General features: G+C 37.0%; 1 protein-coding gene across 18 annotated transcripts in view; it reads left to right on the forward strand.

Moving 5' to 3' along the window:
• Nucleotides 1-17271, forward strand: part of NEK11 (NIMA related kinase 11) — a 255460-nt gene that overhangs the window by 86190 nt on the left and 151999 nt on the right. For all 18 annotated transcript variants that reach the window (XM_038570830.1, XM_038570831.1, XM_038570834.1 and 15 more), the window contains 3 exons: nt 13346-13495; nt 13589-13667; nt 16031-16116. In XM_038570830.1, the coding sequence (XP_038426758.1) occupies nt 13346-13495; nt 13589-13667; nt 16031-16116 (315 nt within the window). The remainder of the gene's footprint in view (nt 1-13345; nt 13496-13588; nt 13668-16030; nt 16117-17271) is intronic.

Below are 17271 nucleotides of genomic sequence, written 5' to 3' on the forward strand. Positions count from 1 at the left end.
TAATTATTTCATCATCTGAAGAATGGGAATAATAATAGTGTCTACTTCATTAAGATTGTTATGAGAATGATTAAATGAGTATGTAATATATGTAAGGAATTTGGAATAGGGCCCAGCTTATAGTAAACACCATTAAAATTTCAGCTAGTATTTTCCTTATTATCATTATTATTGTTATCATTTGTATTATTGGTGGAGATATATAATAGTCTGCCCCCAAGACAGCTCATAATGTCCCGTGTCAGGAATTATTGCTCTCTTCCAACACTTCCAACCTGTCAGAGCCAGGAAGGATTGTCTGGCTTTGTTTTGCTTTGTTGTTGTTGTTGTTGTTGTTGTTTGTGTGTGTGTGTGTGTGTGTGTGTGTGTTTTGTTTGTTTGTTTTGCTTTTAACCCAAGCCCTGAAGAAGACTAAGTCCATAGAAGCTGAATTAAATCCTCAGAAGAGAGTGTGTGGGTGCTGAGGGATTGATAGCCTTCTACTCCTTGGACCTGTGTTTCATTCCTTTTTTCAGTGTTCAGATTATTGCACATACATTAGGTTATGCAGCAGGGTGTTATCAATGTAAATTTTTTAGAAAGCATTTTTAAGAAATATTAAATGAGAACAATACCAATACCAAACAAGTGATCTAACATGGCACATTTCTGGGCAAATTACTTCCTTTCCTTGAGCTTTGGTTTTTTCACTGATAAATGAGAGTTTAGAATTAGCAAATCATGGTAGACCCTGTAGCTCTACTATTTTAAACATTCTCAGGGTTCAAATTAGACCCTTCTTTGGGGAAAGTAAGTAAGTATATTGAGGCAGTTTATAGCACGCAAATATTTTACATATATCCACACAAATAAAAATGTTTGGTTAAGCCTGATGATTATATTTTACTATTAATATGTAACCCTCCCCTCTTTTTGTTAAGAAAACTTTTTTCATAGTATAACAAGTACTGACTTGACAGTGTCTTTTTCATTTTCACCATTCTTATGAGTTATATAGTGGTACTGGACTGTGGTTTTAATTTGCATTTCTCTGATGACCAATACTGTCAAGCACCTCATGATTTGGGGCCATTTAGTATCTCTTCAAGCCTTTTGTCCATTTTTCAATTGGATTCTCTCCTTTTTCTTAATGATTGGTAAGAGTTTTAATTAATTAATTAATTTTTTACATATTCTGGATACCAGTCTTTGATGGACATTTGAATTGCCAATATCTTCCTTCTCCCACTCTGTATCTTCCTTTTCACTCTTAGTACTGTGTTTTCACGAATCAAAGTTCATAATTTTAATGGAGTTCATTCTGTCAGTCCATAGCTTTATTGTTAGTGCTCTTTACATTTTGTTTAGGAAGTCTTTGCCTACCCCAAGATCAGGAAGATATTCTCCTGTTTTCTTTTAAAAGCTTTATGTTATTTTCCATAGTTGAAAAATGGGTGATTTTTGTGCATATGTGTGGTGTGAGGTAGGAGTCCACATGTTATTTTCCATATAGGTATTCAGTTAACCCAGCATAATTTGTTAATAAGATTTTTTTTGTCTTTGCATTAATCAAATGATTGAATATGTGTGGATCTGGTTTTGAGCCCTGTATTTTGTTCCATTGGTCTATTTTTTCTTCTTTGTTAATATCATGTTTTCATAAGTAATGCAACTTTATTTATTTTTAGATTTTTATTTATTTATTCATGAGACACACAGAGAGGCAGAGATGTAGGTAGAGGGAGGAACAGGCTCCATGGAGGGAGCCCAATGTGGGACTCGATCCCAGGACCACAGAATCACACTCTGAGCCAAAGGCAGATGCTCAACCGCTGAGCCACCCAGGTGTCCCCAGTAATGAAACTTTATAATGAATCTTACTATGTGGTGATACAAGACCTCCAAATTTGTTCTTCTTTAACTACTGTGGCGAGCTTTGTCCCTTTGCAGTTCTACATAACTTTTAGAATTAGCTTATCAATTCCCACAGAAAGTCTGCTAGGATTTTGATTGATATTGCATTGAGTCTATAGTTCATTCTGGGAAAAACTGTCATCTTCATGACATTGACTCCTTCAGTCCATGTATATGGATCTCTCGCTCTCCACCCCCACTCTCTTTATTAGGTGATCTTTAATTTCTCTTAGTGATGTATTGTGGTCTGCAGTATAGGGCCTTTCACATCTTTCGTTGGATTTATTCCTGTGGATTTGACATTGTGTGATGTTAGTATAGTGACATTTTGTATTTCATCTTTTATTTATTTATTTTTTTTGTATTTCATCTTTTAAATGTTTGTCACAGGCTTATTGAAATGACCTTTTATGTACATAACCATGTAGAAATGCTTAATGACAGTTTAATATATTTTTTTCTAATCTTGATATGTGTATTCTTTATATGTATAAATATATATATTTATTTTATTTTATTTTTTTACTTTTTCTGGCCTTATTCTGAATAGCACCTTCATTACAACATTGAATAGAAGTGGTGATAATAGACATACTTATAATATTCTCAATTACAAAATAAAAGCATATACTTTCAATATGTCACCAATAAGCATAATACTTATTATATTTTTATAACTCTAAAAAATTACTTGAAGAAGTTACCTTCTATTCCCAGTGTACTAAAAGTTTTCTTCTTTTTAAAAGCACAAATGGGTTTTGAATTTTACCCACTGCCCTTTTTTGTGTCTGTATATAATTTTTCTCTTTTCATCTATAACGAGATATATGCCATTGATTGATTTTCAAATATTAAGTCAACCTTGTACTTTTGAAATAAAATCCACTCAGTTAAAAAAAACAAAAACAAAAACAAAAAAAAATCCACTCAGTTGTGATATATTATCTTTTTAACATATCATTATATTCTATTTATAATATGCATATATGTGTGTGTATTTGGAATTTTTGAATCTATAATCATAAAAAATTGTGTATAATTTTCTTTATCTGTATTATTCTTTTTTTTTTTTTACTTTTCAGATTTATTTTATTTTATTTTATTTTTATTTTTTATTTTTTTGCAAGGAATCTATTGTTTATTGGTGTTCAATTTACTAACATACAGAATAACCCCCAGTGCCCGTCACCCATTCACTCCCACCCCCCGCCCTCCTCCCCTTCCACCACCCCTAGTTTGTTTCCCAGAGTTAGCAGTCTTTACGTTCTGTCTCCCTTTCTGATATTTCCCACACATTTCTTCTCCCTTCCCTTATATTCCCTTTCACTATTATTTATATTCCCCAAATGAATGAGAACATATAATGTTTGTCCTTCTCCGACTGACTTACTTCAATCAGCATAATACCCTCCAGTTCCATCCACGTTGAAGCAAATGGTGGGTATTTGTCATTTCTAATAGCTGAGTAATATTCCATTGTATACATAAACCACATCTTCTTTATCCATTCATCTTTCGTTGGACACCGAGGCTCCTTCCACAGTTTGGCTATCGTGGCCATTGCTGCTATAAACATCGGGGTGCAGGTGTCCCGGCGTTTCATTGCATCTGTATCTTTGGGGTAAATCCCCAACAGTGCAATTGCTGGGTCGTAGGGCAGGTATATTTTTAACTGTTTGAGGAACCTCCACACAGTTTTCCAGAGTGGCTGTACCAGTTCACATTCCCACCAACAGTGTATGAGGGTTCCCTTTTCTCCGCATCCTCTCCAACATTTGTTGTTTCCTGTCTTGTTAATTTTCCCCATTCTCACTGGTGTGAGGTGGTATCTCATTGTGGTTTTGATTTGTATTTCCCTGATGGCAAGTGATGCAGAGCATTTTCTCATATGCATGTTGGCCATGTCTATGTCTTCCTCTGTGAAATTTCTGTTCATGTCTTTTGCCCATTTCATGATTGGATTGTTTGTTTCTTTGGTGTTGAGTTTAATAAGTTCTTTATAGATCTTGGAAACTAGCCCTTTATCTGATATGTCATTTGCAAATACCTTCTCCCATTCTGTAGGTTGTCTTTGAGTTTTGTTGACTGTGTCCTTTGCTGTGCAAAAGCTTCTTATCTTGATGAAGTCCCAATAGTTCATTTTTGCTTTTGTTTCTTTTGCCTTCGTGGATGTATCTTGCAAGAAGTTACTATGGCCGAGTTCAAAAAGGGTGTTGCCTGTGTTCTTCTCTAGGATTTTGATGGAATCTTGTCTCACATTTAGATCTTTCATCCATTTTGAGTTTATCTTTGTGTATGGTGAAAGAGAGTGGTCTAGTTTCATTCTTCTGCATGTGGATGTCCAATTTTCCCAGCACCATTTATTGAAGAGACTGTCTTTCTTCCAATGGATAGTCTTTCCTCCTTTATCGAATATTAGTTGCCCATAAAGTTCAGGGTCCACTTCTGGATTCTCTATTCTGTTCCACTGATCTATGTGTCTGTTTTTGTGCCAGTACCACACTGTCTCGATGACCACCGCTTTGTAGTACAACCTGAAATCTGGCATTGTGATGCCCCCAGATATGGTTTTCTTTTTTAAAATTCCCCTGGCTATTCGGGGTCTTTTCTGATTCCACACAAATCTTAAAATAATTTGTTCTAACTCTCTGAAGAAAGTCCATGGTATTTTGATAGGGATTGCATTAAACGTGTATATTGCCCTGGGTAACATTGACATTTTCACAATATTAATTCTGCCAATCCATGAGTATGGAATATTTTTCCATCTTTTTGTGTCTTCCTCAATTTCTTTCAGAAGTGTTCTACAGTTTTGAGGGTATAGATCCTTTACATCTTTGGTTAGGTTTATTCCTAGGTATCTTATGCTTTTGGGTGCAATTGTAAATGGGATTGACTCCTTAATTTCTCTTTCTTCAGTCTCCTTGTTAGTGTATAGAAATGCCACTGACTTCTGGGCATTGATTTTGTATCCTGCCACGCTACCGAATTGCTGTATGAGTTCTAGCAATCTTGGGGTGGAGACTTTTGGGTTTTCTATGTAGAGTATCATGTCATCGGCGAAGAGGGAGAGTTTGACTTCTTCTTTGCCAATTTGAATGCCTTTAATGTCTTTTTGTTGTCTGATTGCTGAGGCTAGGACTTCCAGTACTATGTTGAACAGCAGTGGTGAGAGTGGACATCCCTGTCTTGTTCCTGATCTAGGGGAAAGGCTCCCAGTGCTTCCCCATTGAGAATGATATTTGCTGTGGGCTTTTCATAGATGGCTTTTAAGATGTCGAGGAATGTTCCCTCTATCCCTACATTCTGAAGAGTTTTGATCAGGAATGGATGCTGTATTTTGTCAAATGCTTTCTCTGCATCCAATGAGAGGATCATATGGTTCTTGGTTTTTCTCTTGCTGATATGATGAATCACATTGATTGTTTTACGGGTGTTGAACCAGCCTTGTGTCCCAGGGATAAATCCTACTTGGTCATGGTGAATAATTTTCTTAATGTACTGTTGGATCCTATTGGCCAGTATCTTGTTGAGAATTTTTGCATCCATGTTCATCAGGGATATTGGTCTGTAATTCTCCTTTTTGGTGGGGTCTTTGTCTGGTTTTGGAATTAAGGTGATGCTGGCCTCATAGAACGAATTTGGAAGTCCTCCATCTCTTTCTATCTTTCCAAACAGCTTTAGGAGGATAGGTATGGTTTCTTCTTTAAACGTTTGATAAAATTCCCCTGGGAAGCCATCTGGCCCTGGACTCTTGTGTCTTGGGAGGTTTTTGATGACTGCTTCAATTTCCTCCCTGGTTATTGGCCTGTTCAGGTTTTCTATTTCTTCCTGTTCCAGTTTTGGTAGTTTGTGGCTTTCCAGGAATGCGTCCATTTCTTCTAGATTGCCTAATTTATTGGCGTATAGCTGTTCATAATATGTTTTTAAAATCGTTTGTATTTCCTTGGTGTTGGTAGTGATCTCTCCTTTCTCATTCATGATTTTATTAATTTGAGTCTTCTCTCTCTTCTTTTTAATAAGGCTGGCTAATGGTTTATCTATCTTATTAATTCTTTCAAAGAACCAACTCCTGGTTCTGTTGATCTGTTCCACAGTTCTTCTGGTCTCGAATTCGTTGAGTTCTGCTCGAATCTTTATTAACTCCCTTCTTCTCTTGGGTGTAGGATCTATTTGCTGTTTTTTCTCTAGCTCCTTTATGTGTAAGGTTAGCTTTTGTATTTGAGTTCTTTCCAGTTTTTGAATGGATGCTTGTATTGCGATGTATTCCCCCCTTAGGACTGCTTTTGCTGCATCCCAAAGATTTTGAACGGTTGTATCTTCATTCTCATTAGTTTCCATGAATCTTTTTAATTCTTCCTTAATTTCCTGGTTGACCCTTTTATCTTTTACAGGATGGTCCTTAACCTCCACGTGTTTGAGGTCCTTCCAAACTTCTTGTTGTGATTTAGTTCTAATTTCAAGGCATTATGGTCTGAGAATATGCAGGGGACAATCCCAATCTTTTGGTATCGGTTCAGACCCGATTTGTGACCCAATATGTGGTCTATTCTGGAGAAAGTTCCATGTGCGCTTGAGAAGAATGTGTATTCAGTTGAGTTTGGATGTAAAGTTCTGTAGATATCTGTGAAATCCATCTGGTCCAGTGTATCATTTAAAGCTCTCGTTTCTTTGGAGATGTTGTGCTTAGAAGACCTATCGAGTATAGAAAGAGCTAGATTGAAGTCACCAAGTATAAGTGTATTATTATCTAAGTATTTCTTCACTTTGGTTAATAATTGATTTATATATTTGGCAGCTCCCACATTCGGGGCATATATATTGAGGATTGTTAAGTCCTCTTGTTGAATAGATCCTTTAAGTATGATATAGTGTCCCTCTTCATCTCTCACTACAGTCTTTGGGGTAAATTTTAGTTTATCTGATATAAGGATGGCTACCCCTGCTTTCTTTTGAGGACCATTCGAATGGTAAATGGTTCTCCAACCTTTTATTTTCAGGCTGTAGGTGTCCTTCTGTCTAAAATGAGTCTCTTGTAGACAGCAAATAGATGGGTCCTGCTTTTTTATCCAGTCTGAAACCCTGCGCCTTTTGATGGGGTCATTAAGCCCGTTCACATTCAGAGTTACTATTGAGAGATATGAGTTTAGTGTCATCATGATATCTATTCAGTCCTTGTTTTTGTGGACTGTTCCACTGAACTTCTTCTTAAAGGGGAATTTTAAGAGTCCCCCTTAAAATTTCTTGCAGAGCTGGTTTGGAGGTCACATATTCTTTTAGTTGCTGCCTGTCTTGGAAGCTCTTTATCTCTCCTTCCATTTTGAATGAGAGCCTTGCTGGATAAAGTATTCTTGGTTGCATGTTCTTTTCATTTAGGACCCTGAATATATCCTGCCAGCCCTTTCTGGCCTGCCAGGTCTCTGTGGAGAGGTCTGCTGTTACCCTAATACTCCTCCCCATAAAAGTCAGGGATTTCTTGTCTCTTGCTGCTTTAAGGATCTTCTCTTTATCTTTGGAATTTGCAAGCTTCACTATTAAATGTCGAGGTGTTGAACGGTTTTTATTGATTTTAGGGGGGGATCTCTCTATTTCCTGGATCTGAATGCCTGTTTCCCTTCCCAGATTAGGAAAGTTTTCAGCTAGAATTTGTTCAAATACATATTCTGGCCCTCTGTCCCTTTCGGCGCCCTCGGGAACCCCAATTAAACGTAGGTTTTTCTTTCTCAGGCTGTCGTTTATTTCCCTTAATCTATCTTCATGGTCTTTTAATTGTTTGTCTCTTTTTTCCTCAGTTTCCCTCTTTGCTATCAACTTGTCTTCTATGTCACTCACTCATTCTTCCACCTCGTTAACCCTCATCATTAGGACTTCTAGTTTGGATTGCATCTCATTCAATTGATTTTTAATTTCTGCCTGATTAGCTCTAAATTCTGCAGTCATGAAGTCTCTTGAGTCCTTTATACTTTTTTCTAGAGCCACCAGTAGCTGTATAATAGTGCTTCTGAATTGGCTTTCTGACATTGAATTGTAATCCAGATTTTGTAACTCTGTGGGAGAGAGGACTGTTTCTGATTCTTTCTTTTGAGGTGAGGTTTTCCTTCTAGTCATTTTGCTCAGTGCAGAGTGGCCAAAAGCAAGTTGTATTGGGAAAAAGAGAAAAAGAGAGGAGAGAAAGAAGGAAAGAAAAGAGAAAGAGAAAAAAAAGGGAAGAGAAAAAAAAAACGAAAGAAAAAAAAAAAGAAGAAAAAGAGAAAAAGAAAGGAGAAAAAAAAAGTGGGGGTGGGGGGAAGGAAACAAATCAAAAAGCAAAACAAAACAAAACAAAACAAAAAAAAAGAACCACAAGGGAGTATCTTCTGATTCTGTGTACTTTAAGTCCCTTGGCTTCTCCTGGAAGTTGTCCGTCTAGCTGGTCTTCTGGGGGAGGGGCCTGTTGTGCTGATTTTCAGGTGTTAGCAGTTGGGGGAGCTGCTGTGCCCCTGCCTGGTGCAGGGCTCAGTGGGGGTTGTTTACCCCGTGAGGCCGCAGGAGGAACAGCCCCAGTGGCGGGGCAGCTCTGGAAACCTGGATTCAGCTCCGGCAGGAACTCCGTCTGCAGGGCCTGGAGGCTCCGGGGCGGGGCCGCTGATGTGCTCAGCTGGGGCAGGAGCGTCCTCGCTGTCCTGGGCCCTCCCGGCCTCTGCCTGTCCCGGGGGAGGCGGGATCCTGGGCTGTGTCCCGGCGCCCTGTGCTCCGGAGCCTGCGCTGTTGGATTCGCGCTCCCGGGCCGCGCAGCCCCCTCCGCGGAGCTGCCGCCGGAGCCCCTCCGAGCTGCTCCTGGAACCGCGCAGCCCCCTCCGCACGGAGCCTCTTCCTCTGCCCGAGCCCCTCCGAGCTCCTCCCGGGGCCGCGCAGCCCCCTCCGCGGAGCCACCCCCGAGCCCCTCCGAGCTGCTCCGGGTCCCGCCGGGTCCCGCCGTGTATCTGTATTATTCTTGTTATACTTTATATCAAAGTTGTGTTGACTTGTTAAAATGAAAAAATTGAATGATATTAGTATTCTTTATTCCTAAAATGTTTGAAAGATTTACCAGTAAAACCATCTGGCCCTGAAATTTTTTTGTGGGGAGTTTTAAAAAAGTTTTTTTAAATTATTATTTTAATTATTTAATATTTTAATTATTATTTTAAGTTATTATTTTAAAGGTTTTAAAAATTATTTATTACTTTATTCTTTATTTGTTTATTACTTTATTACTTTATTATTTGTATTAATAGATAAAGGACTGTTCACATTTTATATTATTTCTTGTATCATTTTGGTAATTTACATGTTTTAAAGACTGTTCATTTCATTCTGTTTTTGAAATTTACTAGGGAAAAACATTTATTATATCATCTTAATACTTTCTAATAAATGTGGAGTCTATAGGGTTGTATGCTTTTCCATTCCTGTTATTGTTTATCTGTATTTTTTTCTTCTTGTTTGCTGTATTTTTTTCTTCTTGTTTTCTTAATCAGTCTCACTGGAGTTCTGTTTTTTATTTTTATTGTGTGTCTTCATTAGTTCATGAACTAATGAACTTCATTAATTCCTACTTCTCAAAAATTTCTTTCCCTAAGCTTTATTTGGTTTGATTTGCTATTCATTCTCTAGCTTCCAAGCTGACTTAGATCCTGGATGTTAAGCTTTTTTTCTTTACTTATGTATACATTTAATATTTTAGTTTTGCTAAAATCATTTGTTTTTAGCTACGAGTATTGATATTTCATACTTCTATTAATATTCAGTTTTAAGTTTTTTAAATTTTGTTGGAATTTATTTCAACTATGAATTATTTAGATGGATATTCTTGAATTTTAAAGTAGTTTGTGATCTTGTAGGGTTTTTTTCTCTCTGTTAATAATATTTAATAAATTATTTAATAATTTAATATTTAATAATCTGTAATTAATTATTTAATTAATAAATCTGGCTTAATTCCACTGTGGTCAGAAAATATGCTCTAAAGTTTCCAATCCTTGGGCGGCCCCGGTGGCGCAGCAGTTTAGCGCCACCTGCAGCCTAGGGCGTGATTCTGGGGACCCTGGATCGAGTCCCACGTTGGGCTTCCTGCATGGAGTCTGCTTCTCCCTCTGCCTGTATCTCTGCCTCTCTCTCTCTCTGAATAAATAAATAAATCTTTAAAAAAATAAGAATAAAAAATAAGGTTTTCAATTCTTGAAGTCTGTTGAGGTTTCCTTAATTCTAAGTATTGGCAATTTGGAAAATGTTCCATGTGCCCTTGAAAAGAATCTGAAATCTTTTCTTGTTGGATGCATTTATATTAATATGTCAATTATGTCAATTTTGGTAATTGTGTTTAGATTTTCTCTATCCTTATTGAAGCTTTGGTCTGCTTGTTTTATCAGCTGTTGAATGAGGTATGTTAAAGTCTTTCATTATGACTGTGAATTTGTCTATTTTTCTTTTAATTCTGTCAAGTTTTGCTTTATGCACACACGCAAACAGTTAATGGATTTTAGAATTGTTATAGTTCCTCATGGTTTGATTTCTTTATCAGTCTACCACCTTAATCTTAGTAGTGGTTCTTGCCTTTAAGTCTATTTTGTCTGATGCTAATATAGCTTCACCAGCAATATTTTGATAACTATTTGCATGGTATACCTCTTTCTATGAATTGCTCTGTGTTCTTATACTTAAGGTTTGTTTTGTGAGCAGTATATAATTTTTCACCCAGTCTGATAGTCTTGTAATTAAAGTGTTGTCCATTTACATTTAATATAATTTTTCTATATTTATATTTTTATTTGTCATCTTATGATTTGTTTTCTATATATACCATTTTTTTGTCTCTTTGTCTCTCCTTTCTTGCTTTTGTTTTATTTTATTTTTTTAGATTTTATTTATTTATTCATGAGAGGCACAGAGAGAGAGGCAAAGACATAGGCAGAGGGAGAAGCAGGCTGCCTGCAGGGAACTTGATGTGGGACTCTATCCCAGGACTCTGAGATCATGCCCTGAGCCAAAGGCAGATGCTGAATCATTGAGCCACCAGGCATCCCTTATTTTAAATTTTTATATCATTATTTTCCCTCTAGTAACTTACTAGTTATAAACTTGCCAATTATACATTTTTACTATTCTTTTGGTGATAGCCCTAGCAATTATACATACATTCTTGCCTTAGTATAATGAAACTTAATTTAATGAAAGTTATTACTTTTACCACTTTCCCAGTAATGCTAGGACCTTAAATACTTTAACTCCATTTACCCTCTTATGTCTTTCACATTATTTTTGTCATAAAATTACATTTTACATAAGTTTAAACTCTACAATATACTGTTAGTATCATTTTATAGAGTTAATGTTGGCTTATACATAGTTACAGAATTACTCTTTATAGTGTTCTTTATTCTTCCCTGTATCCCTTCTTTCTGCCTAGAATCATTTTTCTTCAAGTGGAAGAATTCCCTTTTAGGATTGTTTTTAGTGCTATCCTGTTGCCAATGAATTCTCTCAATTTTTGCTTGTCTAAAAAAAATGTCTTTATTTCATATTTATTGAAGGAAATTTTTTCTGGTATAGAAATCTAAATATGTGCTACATCATTTTTTAAAAGATTTTATTTATTTATTCATGAGAGACACACACAGAGAGAGAGAGAGAGAGAGGCGAGACACAGGCAGAGGGAGAAGTAGGCTCCATGAATGGAGCCTGACTTTGGGACTCGATCCCGGGTCTCCAGGATCAGGCCCTGGGCTGAAGATGGCGCTAAACTACTGAGCCACCCGGGCTGCCCTGTGCTATATCATATTAATAGTCATCAGATTAGTGGCCTTACAAATGGGCACAAAATTTATTGAGCTTCAAATAATTTTCATATTTTATAATATTTACATTGATCTTGGCATTTTAGTCACTATCATGGGATTTCTCCTAACATTCCCCTTCTTTCTAGCATTCTATAATGAAAATAATCCAGAATTTGGGCAGCCCTGGTGGCTCAGCAATTTAGCGCTGGCTTCAGCCTGGGGCGTGATCCTGGAGACCCAGGAGACCCACGACCCAGGAGACCCAGGAGACCCATGTTGGGATCCCTGCATGGAGCCTGCTTCTCCCTCTGCCTGTGTCTCTGCCTCTGTGTGTGTGTGTGTGTGTGTGTGTGTGTGTGTCCCATGAATAAATAAATAAAATCTTTTTAAAAAAAGAAAAAGAAAAAGAAACTAATCCAGAATTTGGAAGGAAATATACCTTGTGACCTTCATCAAGCCATTTGACTTCCTTGAGTCAGTTTCCTCATGTATAAAATGGGAAAAATATAGCGTCTGTATGTCACTATGAAATTATGAGGTCCTGTTGAGTTATGTATGGAAGTGCTTTGCAATATGTAAAGTACAAATTAGTTGGAGTTTTTTAGTGTCATTGTTATTTACTGAAACAGAAATATCTTTTTGTATTCAGTATATATCTAGAACTCTCTTACCAGGGCACACTTTTATGATACCCACAAAATGATTAAAATGATAGCATTCATGTATATATTTATTATACATGCCCTGCCTTTTATAAGAAAGGACAGTGTTAAAAGTTACACAAAACACAGCTTACGCAAGGTTGGTTGTAAGTTTATTTTTGATTTTTCAAGCAACTAACATGAAATGGGAGACCTGGCTAGTTAACTTAAAATACTCACAATATTAAAAATGATCCATTAATTTTAGGAGAAGTAGAGATCTTTCTTAACACTAAGTTCAGGCAGGAATTTACCCCTTAGTTTTCTTAATGATGCCGAGTTATTTAAAAGATTATTCTGCTGGTTTAGAGGCTACTGATTTGCATGGTTAATCCAAATCAGTGTTGGACTGATATAGAATTTTAATATTCTGTTTCATACGCTCAAAGGGAGAATTATACATTTTAATGTGAGCTACAAGTAGCTGCTTTTCAACCCTACTTGCAAATGGATTCTATTCAGAAAACTAATAAAGAATGCCTGTTTCCTTTTCAAAATGCTTGGATACACATTTGAGGGAAGGTTAGGCTGATAAATTAAAATTTGATTTTGCATATGTAATATCAACAAAACTGCCTTAGAAAAATACTTAGCTGTGTTTATTTTTCCTTCATACAGGTTTCTTACTACATTGATCAAATGTTTATTTGCCCTACTATGTGCAGACATACCCCTGTTGGTTTTTTTGTTGTTATTGTTGTTCTCCTCTGACAAAAAGTGGTCATTCAGACTTATATTTTGTAGGGTTGTTTGTTTTTTCATTTTTCCCTCTTTATTTATTAAACATGTATTTAAATGGAAAAGAAAATATGAAACTGAAGCTTTTAAACAAACAACCAAAGAGTATGTTAGTGTCTCATAAGCAATTCCATTGACACATCTGAGATTTGTATGGTGATCAAATTTAAAATAGGATATTTATTCCTCATTTAAATTCTTTGACTTTGTCTTTAGGTCTCTGGCATGCATTTTGTATGAGATGTGCTGCATGAATCATGCATTCACTGGCTCCAATTTCTTGTCCATTGTTTTAAAAATTGTTGAAGGTGACGCGCCTTCTCTCCCCAAGCAATATCCAAGAGAATTGAATGCCATCATGGAATGGTATGGAAATAAATATATTGCCACAGAAGCAATTTTAAATTGTACTTATATTTTAGTTCATTTGAAAAATAATTTTCTTCTTAAACATTACAGCATGTTGAACAAGAGTCCTTCGCTAAGACCATCTGCCATAGAAATTTTAAAAATCCCTTACATTGATGAACAACTACAGGTATTTAAAATGAAAGGGATACTGGGAAACATGTATTAGCATTTATATACATTCAAGGACTTGAAGATATGTTGTGGGAATAAGACGCATTAAGAGTCAATCAGAAAGGAGAAACAAGATTTTTTTTAAAAGTTGAGGGAAATTATTAGATGATTTCTTTTGCAAAAGAAAGTGTGTGAAGTTCCCTGGAGCCCCAAATATGAGAAGTTAGGGTTGTAATTTTCTCCCTGAACTCAACATCCACCCTTAGAACTCTTGGTTTACAAATCTTACCTCAATACTTTGTGAGTATATCCCTGTTAGGACAAGAATGTACTACTAATAATACTAAAATCTGGAGTTTTCAATGAGCCTTTGTTATTCTACTCCTTTATTATATATCTTAGTTATACTTTTTATTAATTAGGTGAGTTTGCTTTCCTTGTAGATTAAAAAGTTTGATGCAAAGAATCTACCTCTGATGGTAAGAAAAAAGCAAAGGTACCCTCTTGGAGGTTTTGTTTGTTTGTTTTAGGCTTTCACAAATACCTCAGGCAAATTTCCTTTAATTTTATGACTAGTTTTAAGTGGACCCACAAAGTAGTCATTTACCTTTAAAGATGGGCACACCTTTTCATCTGCATCTGGTTCTAAGTTGGCAGGAAACAAGGATGCTGACTTGAGGTGCATCCATCAGCTGACGGCTAATACTGGAGGTGCTGTAAGGAAAGGAACTGCAATGGCTCCTGTCTTTTTGCCCAGGGCCCAAGAAAAAGTAATTATACATTATCAGGAGCACTGGGAAGAAAGCACACAGGATGCTGTAAAATAAGGGAAGAGAATGGCTCCGGTCATCAAAGAAAGAGTAGGTGATATGTCTCTACCAGTGAGATGGTGAGAAGCAGCCAGACATGTAAAGAGCCTGAGAGAGGGTTGGAATCACAGGGAATTAGCTGGGACAAAGCCCCAAGTCAGCATATGTTTCTGGATGGAGATATAGAGGGGAGGGTTCCCCAAAATCTGAGTTCTTCCTAATGTATAGCTTTCCTATGCAAAGCCAGTTCCACTAGCCTAAGGGCAGACCTCTGAAAAAGGCTTAGGTGCTAACTGTGGGATCAAAAACCACACTGAACACACACACACACACACACACACACGCACGCACACACACACACGCACACACACACTGATGGGGGGCTGTGAGCTATGGAAAAAAGGTAAAAGGAATCCAAGGAAATCTGCTGGGACTAGGGTAAAGCAAGTGAGGCATTTACCCTGGGGCAAAATTAAAGAGGACACCAAAACCCAGTAATCAGGATGAATAACATTTTACTGCAACGTTTTAAAAAATCCAAATTAATGCTAAAAATCCATGGTAACAAAATATCAAAAATTTGCAGACAACATCCAACAGGGCTAGAATTAAGGTGATGGCAGTGAGGTAGAATGGTGCAGGTTCAGGGTTGACTGAGAGGTTGTTTTTTGTTTTTCTTTCCTATCTTTGTTTTTTTTCCTGTCTTTTATTTATTTATTTTATTTTTTTAATTCCAGTATAATTAACATACAGCTAACGAGATAGTTTTGGATGTACAAAATACGGTGATTCACCAATTCTCTGCATTACTCAGTGCTCATCATGATAAGTGTACTCTGAATTCCTTCCCCCGTTTTGCCCATGCCCCCACCTGCCTGGCAACCACCAGTTCTCTATACTGAGAGTCTGGTTTTTTTATTTGTCTCTTTTTTCATTTGACCATTTGCTCTGTTTCTTAAATACCACATATGAGTGACATCATATGGTATTTGTCTTTTCCAGACTTACTTCACTTAGCATTATACTCTCTAGATCCATCCATGTTGGTGCAAATGACAAGATTTAAACATTTGCTATTGTATTCTCCATGGCTTTTTGGTATTAATTTTTTTATAATATTACATTAAAATATGGCTTTTCTTGGTTACTGGGTTTTTTGAGGCCCCTTCAGTTTGCACCTGAGGGGGCGGGTGCCTCATTTGTCCCATCCTAGTCCTGGCCCTGGGAATGGGAACACTGCCCAGTACTGGCAGAGGCTGGGGAGAGCTTGTTTGTTCGTGGAGCTGAGGGGGGCCCTGCCTGTGGTGGAGAGCCGGGAGTGAGAGAACAGGCAGTGAGTACCAGCTGAAGTTGGAGAGGCAGGCAGGAGCCTGACCTTGCTGCATAAGCTACCATGCAGTTTTTTATAACCCTTTATAGAAGGAAAAATAGTTACCAGTGGGTTTGTTTTCAAGCTCCCAGGCATGGTCAATAATACTGCACATCAGAAAAGGCACCTGGTAATTGTTATGCCCTTTCATCCCTGAAGAGAAGTATTTAAAGTGTGTCAGGGTTTTTCTTTTTTTTTCAGCACCTGATGTGTAGATACTCGGAAATGACTCTGGAAAACAAGAATTTGAATTGTCAGAAGGAAGCTGCACAGATAATTAATGCCATGTAAGTAATTGCTTTGTTTTTAAAAAGCCCATTGAGCATAAATGTTAAATGCATTTGTCTTTGAAAATCTATTAGTGCCAAGTTGATTGCATGGAGTGTCCTAGAATTCACTTAAGTCTTGCCAAGAAATTGGTGATCCAAAGCCCTTTTGCCCCAGGTGGTAGCAAATTGAAATTATAAAAGTTTTAAACCACTGCACAGCTTCTAGATCTGCAGGGTAACTCTGCAGTAGCCTTGTGAAATTAATATCTCAAACATTTAGTGATATTTATGATAACAAACCTTCCATATTAAGCATAAATGGTTTTCACGTGTTTGTTTAACAGAAACTGGCAAAGTGCCTATTGAGAAGACAACATTGTGAAGTCCTAGGGCAATTGAAAATAAGCCAAAATTTACTTCCTTGAGATATACGTATGAACTAGCGAATGTCATTTTCACAAACAGAATTATTTCTTGACATAACTTCTCTCTCCTACCTCCTTCAAAATTCCTGTGCTATAATATACAAGAGGCTAGAATACTAGGTTACTTCAGAACAGCCAGGGATGGCTGTGCAGGTGGTGGACTGCACCACTTAAGGGGTTGTATACCAAATCTATAATTTTGCTGAAGAACTCTCTACTTGATTTTGTGAGTACCCCGTGAGAATGGCAGTACCTCCCCAGAGCTGTGCAAGGCAATAGGTGAAAAGAGTAGCCCGCGTTCGCTTAATCTTCAAGGCCAAATAACACAAACAGGCTTCTCTGACACTCAGTCCAGTGGTTTCTCAACTGCTCTATGTTTGTTTTCCAATTTCACATTTAAAACTGAGGAAACTGTTCATCAAAATACTCAGTCTTCGTTTAACACATGATCTCCAGTTAAAATACACCTGGGAGCTAACATGATAGGCGTGCTCTTATAACCTAATTTCCTTAGGTTGCTAATTATTCTTGCAAGAATGTCTGGAATTCTTATTTTGTTTTATTTTAAACTGAGATGCGAGAGGAGTAAATAACTAGGCTAATTTCAGCTGTCATTTTTGAGCTGCAGTTACAAAACTGTCTACCTGGCTGTGCTTACAATTAAAGTGTGCCAGGGTCTGATCATTTGTAGGGTCTTTCACATTATGAAATATTGATTTCTTTTTTATATATATTTTTTATTGGAGTT

The sequence above is a fragment of the Canis lupus genome, chromosome 23, assembly GCF_011100685.1.
Source record: "Canis lupus familiaris isolate Mischka breed German Shepherd chromosome 23, alternate assembly UU_Cfam_GSD_1.0, whole genome shotgun sequence".
NCBI classification, from domain to species: domain Eukaryota; kingdom Metazoa; phylum Chordata; class Mammalia; order Carnivora; family Canidae; genus Canis; species Canis lupus.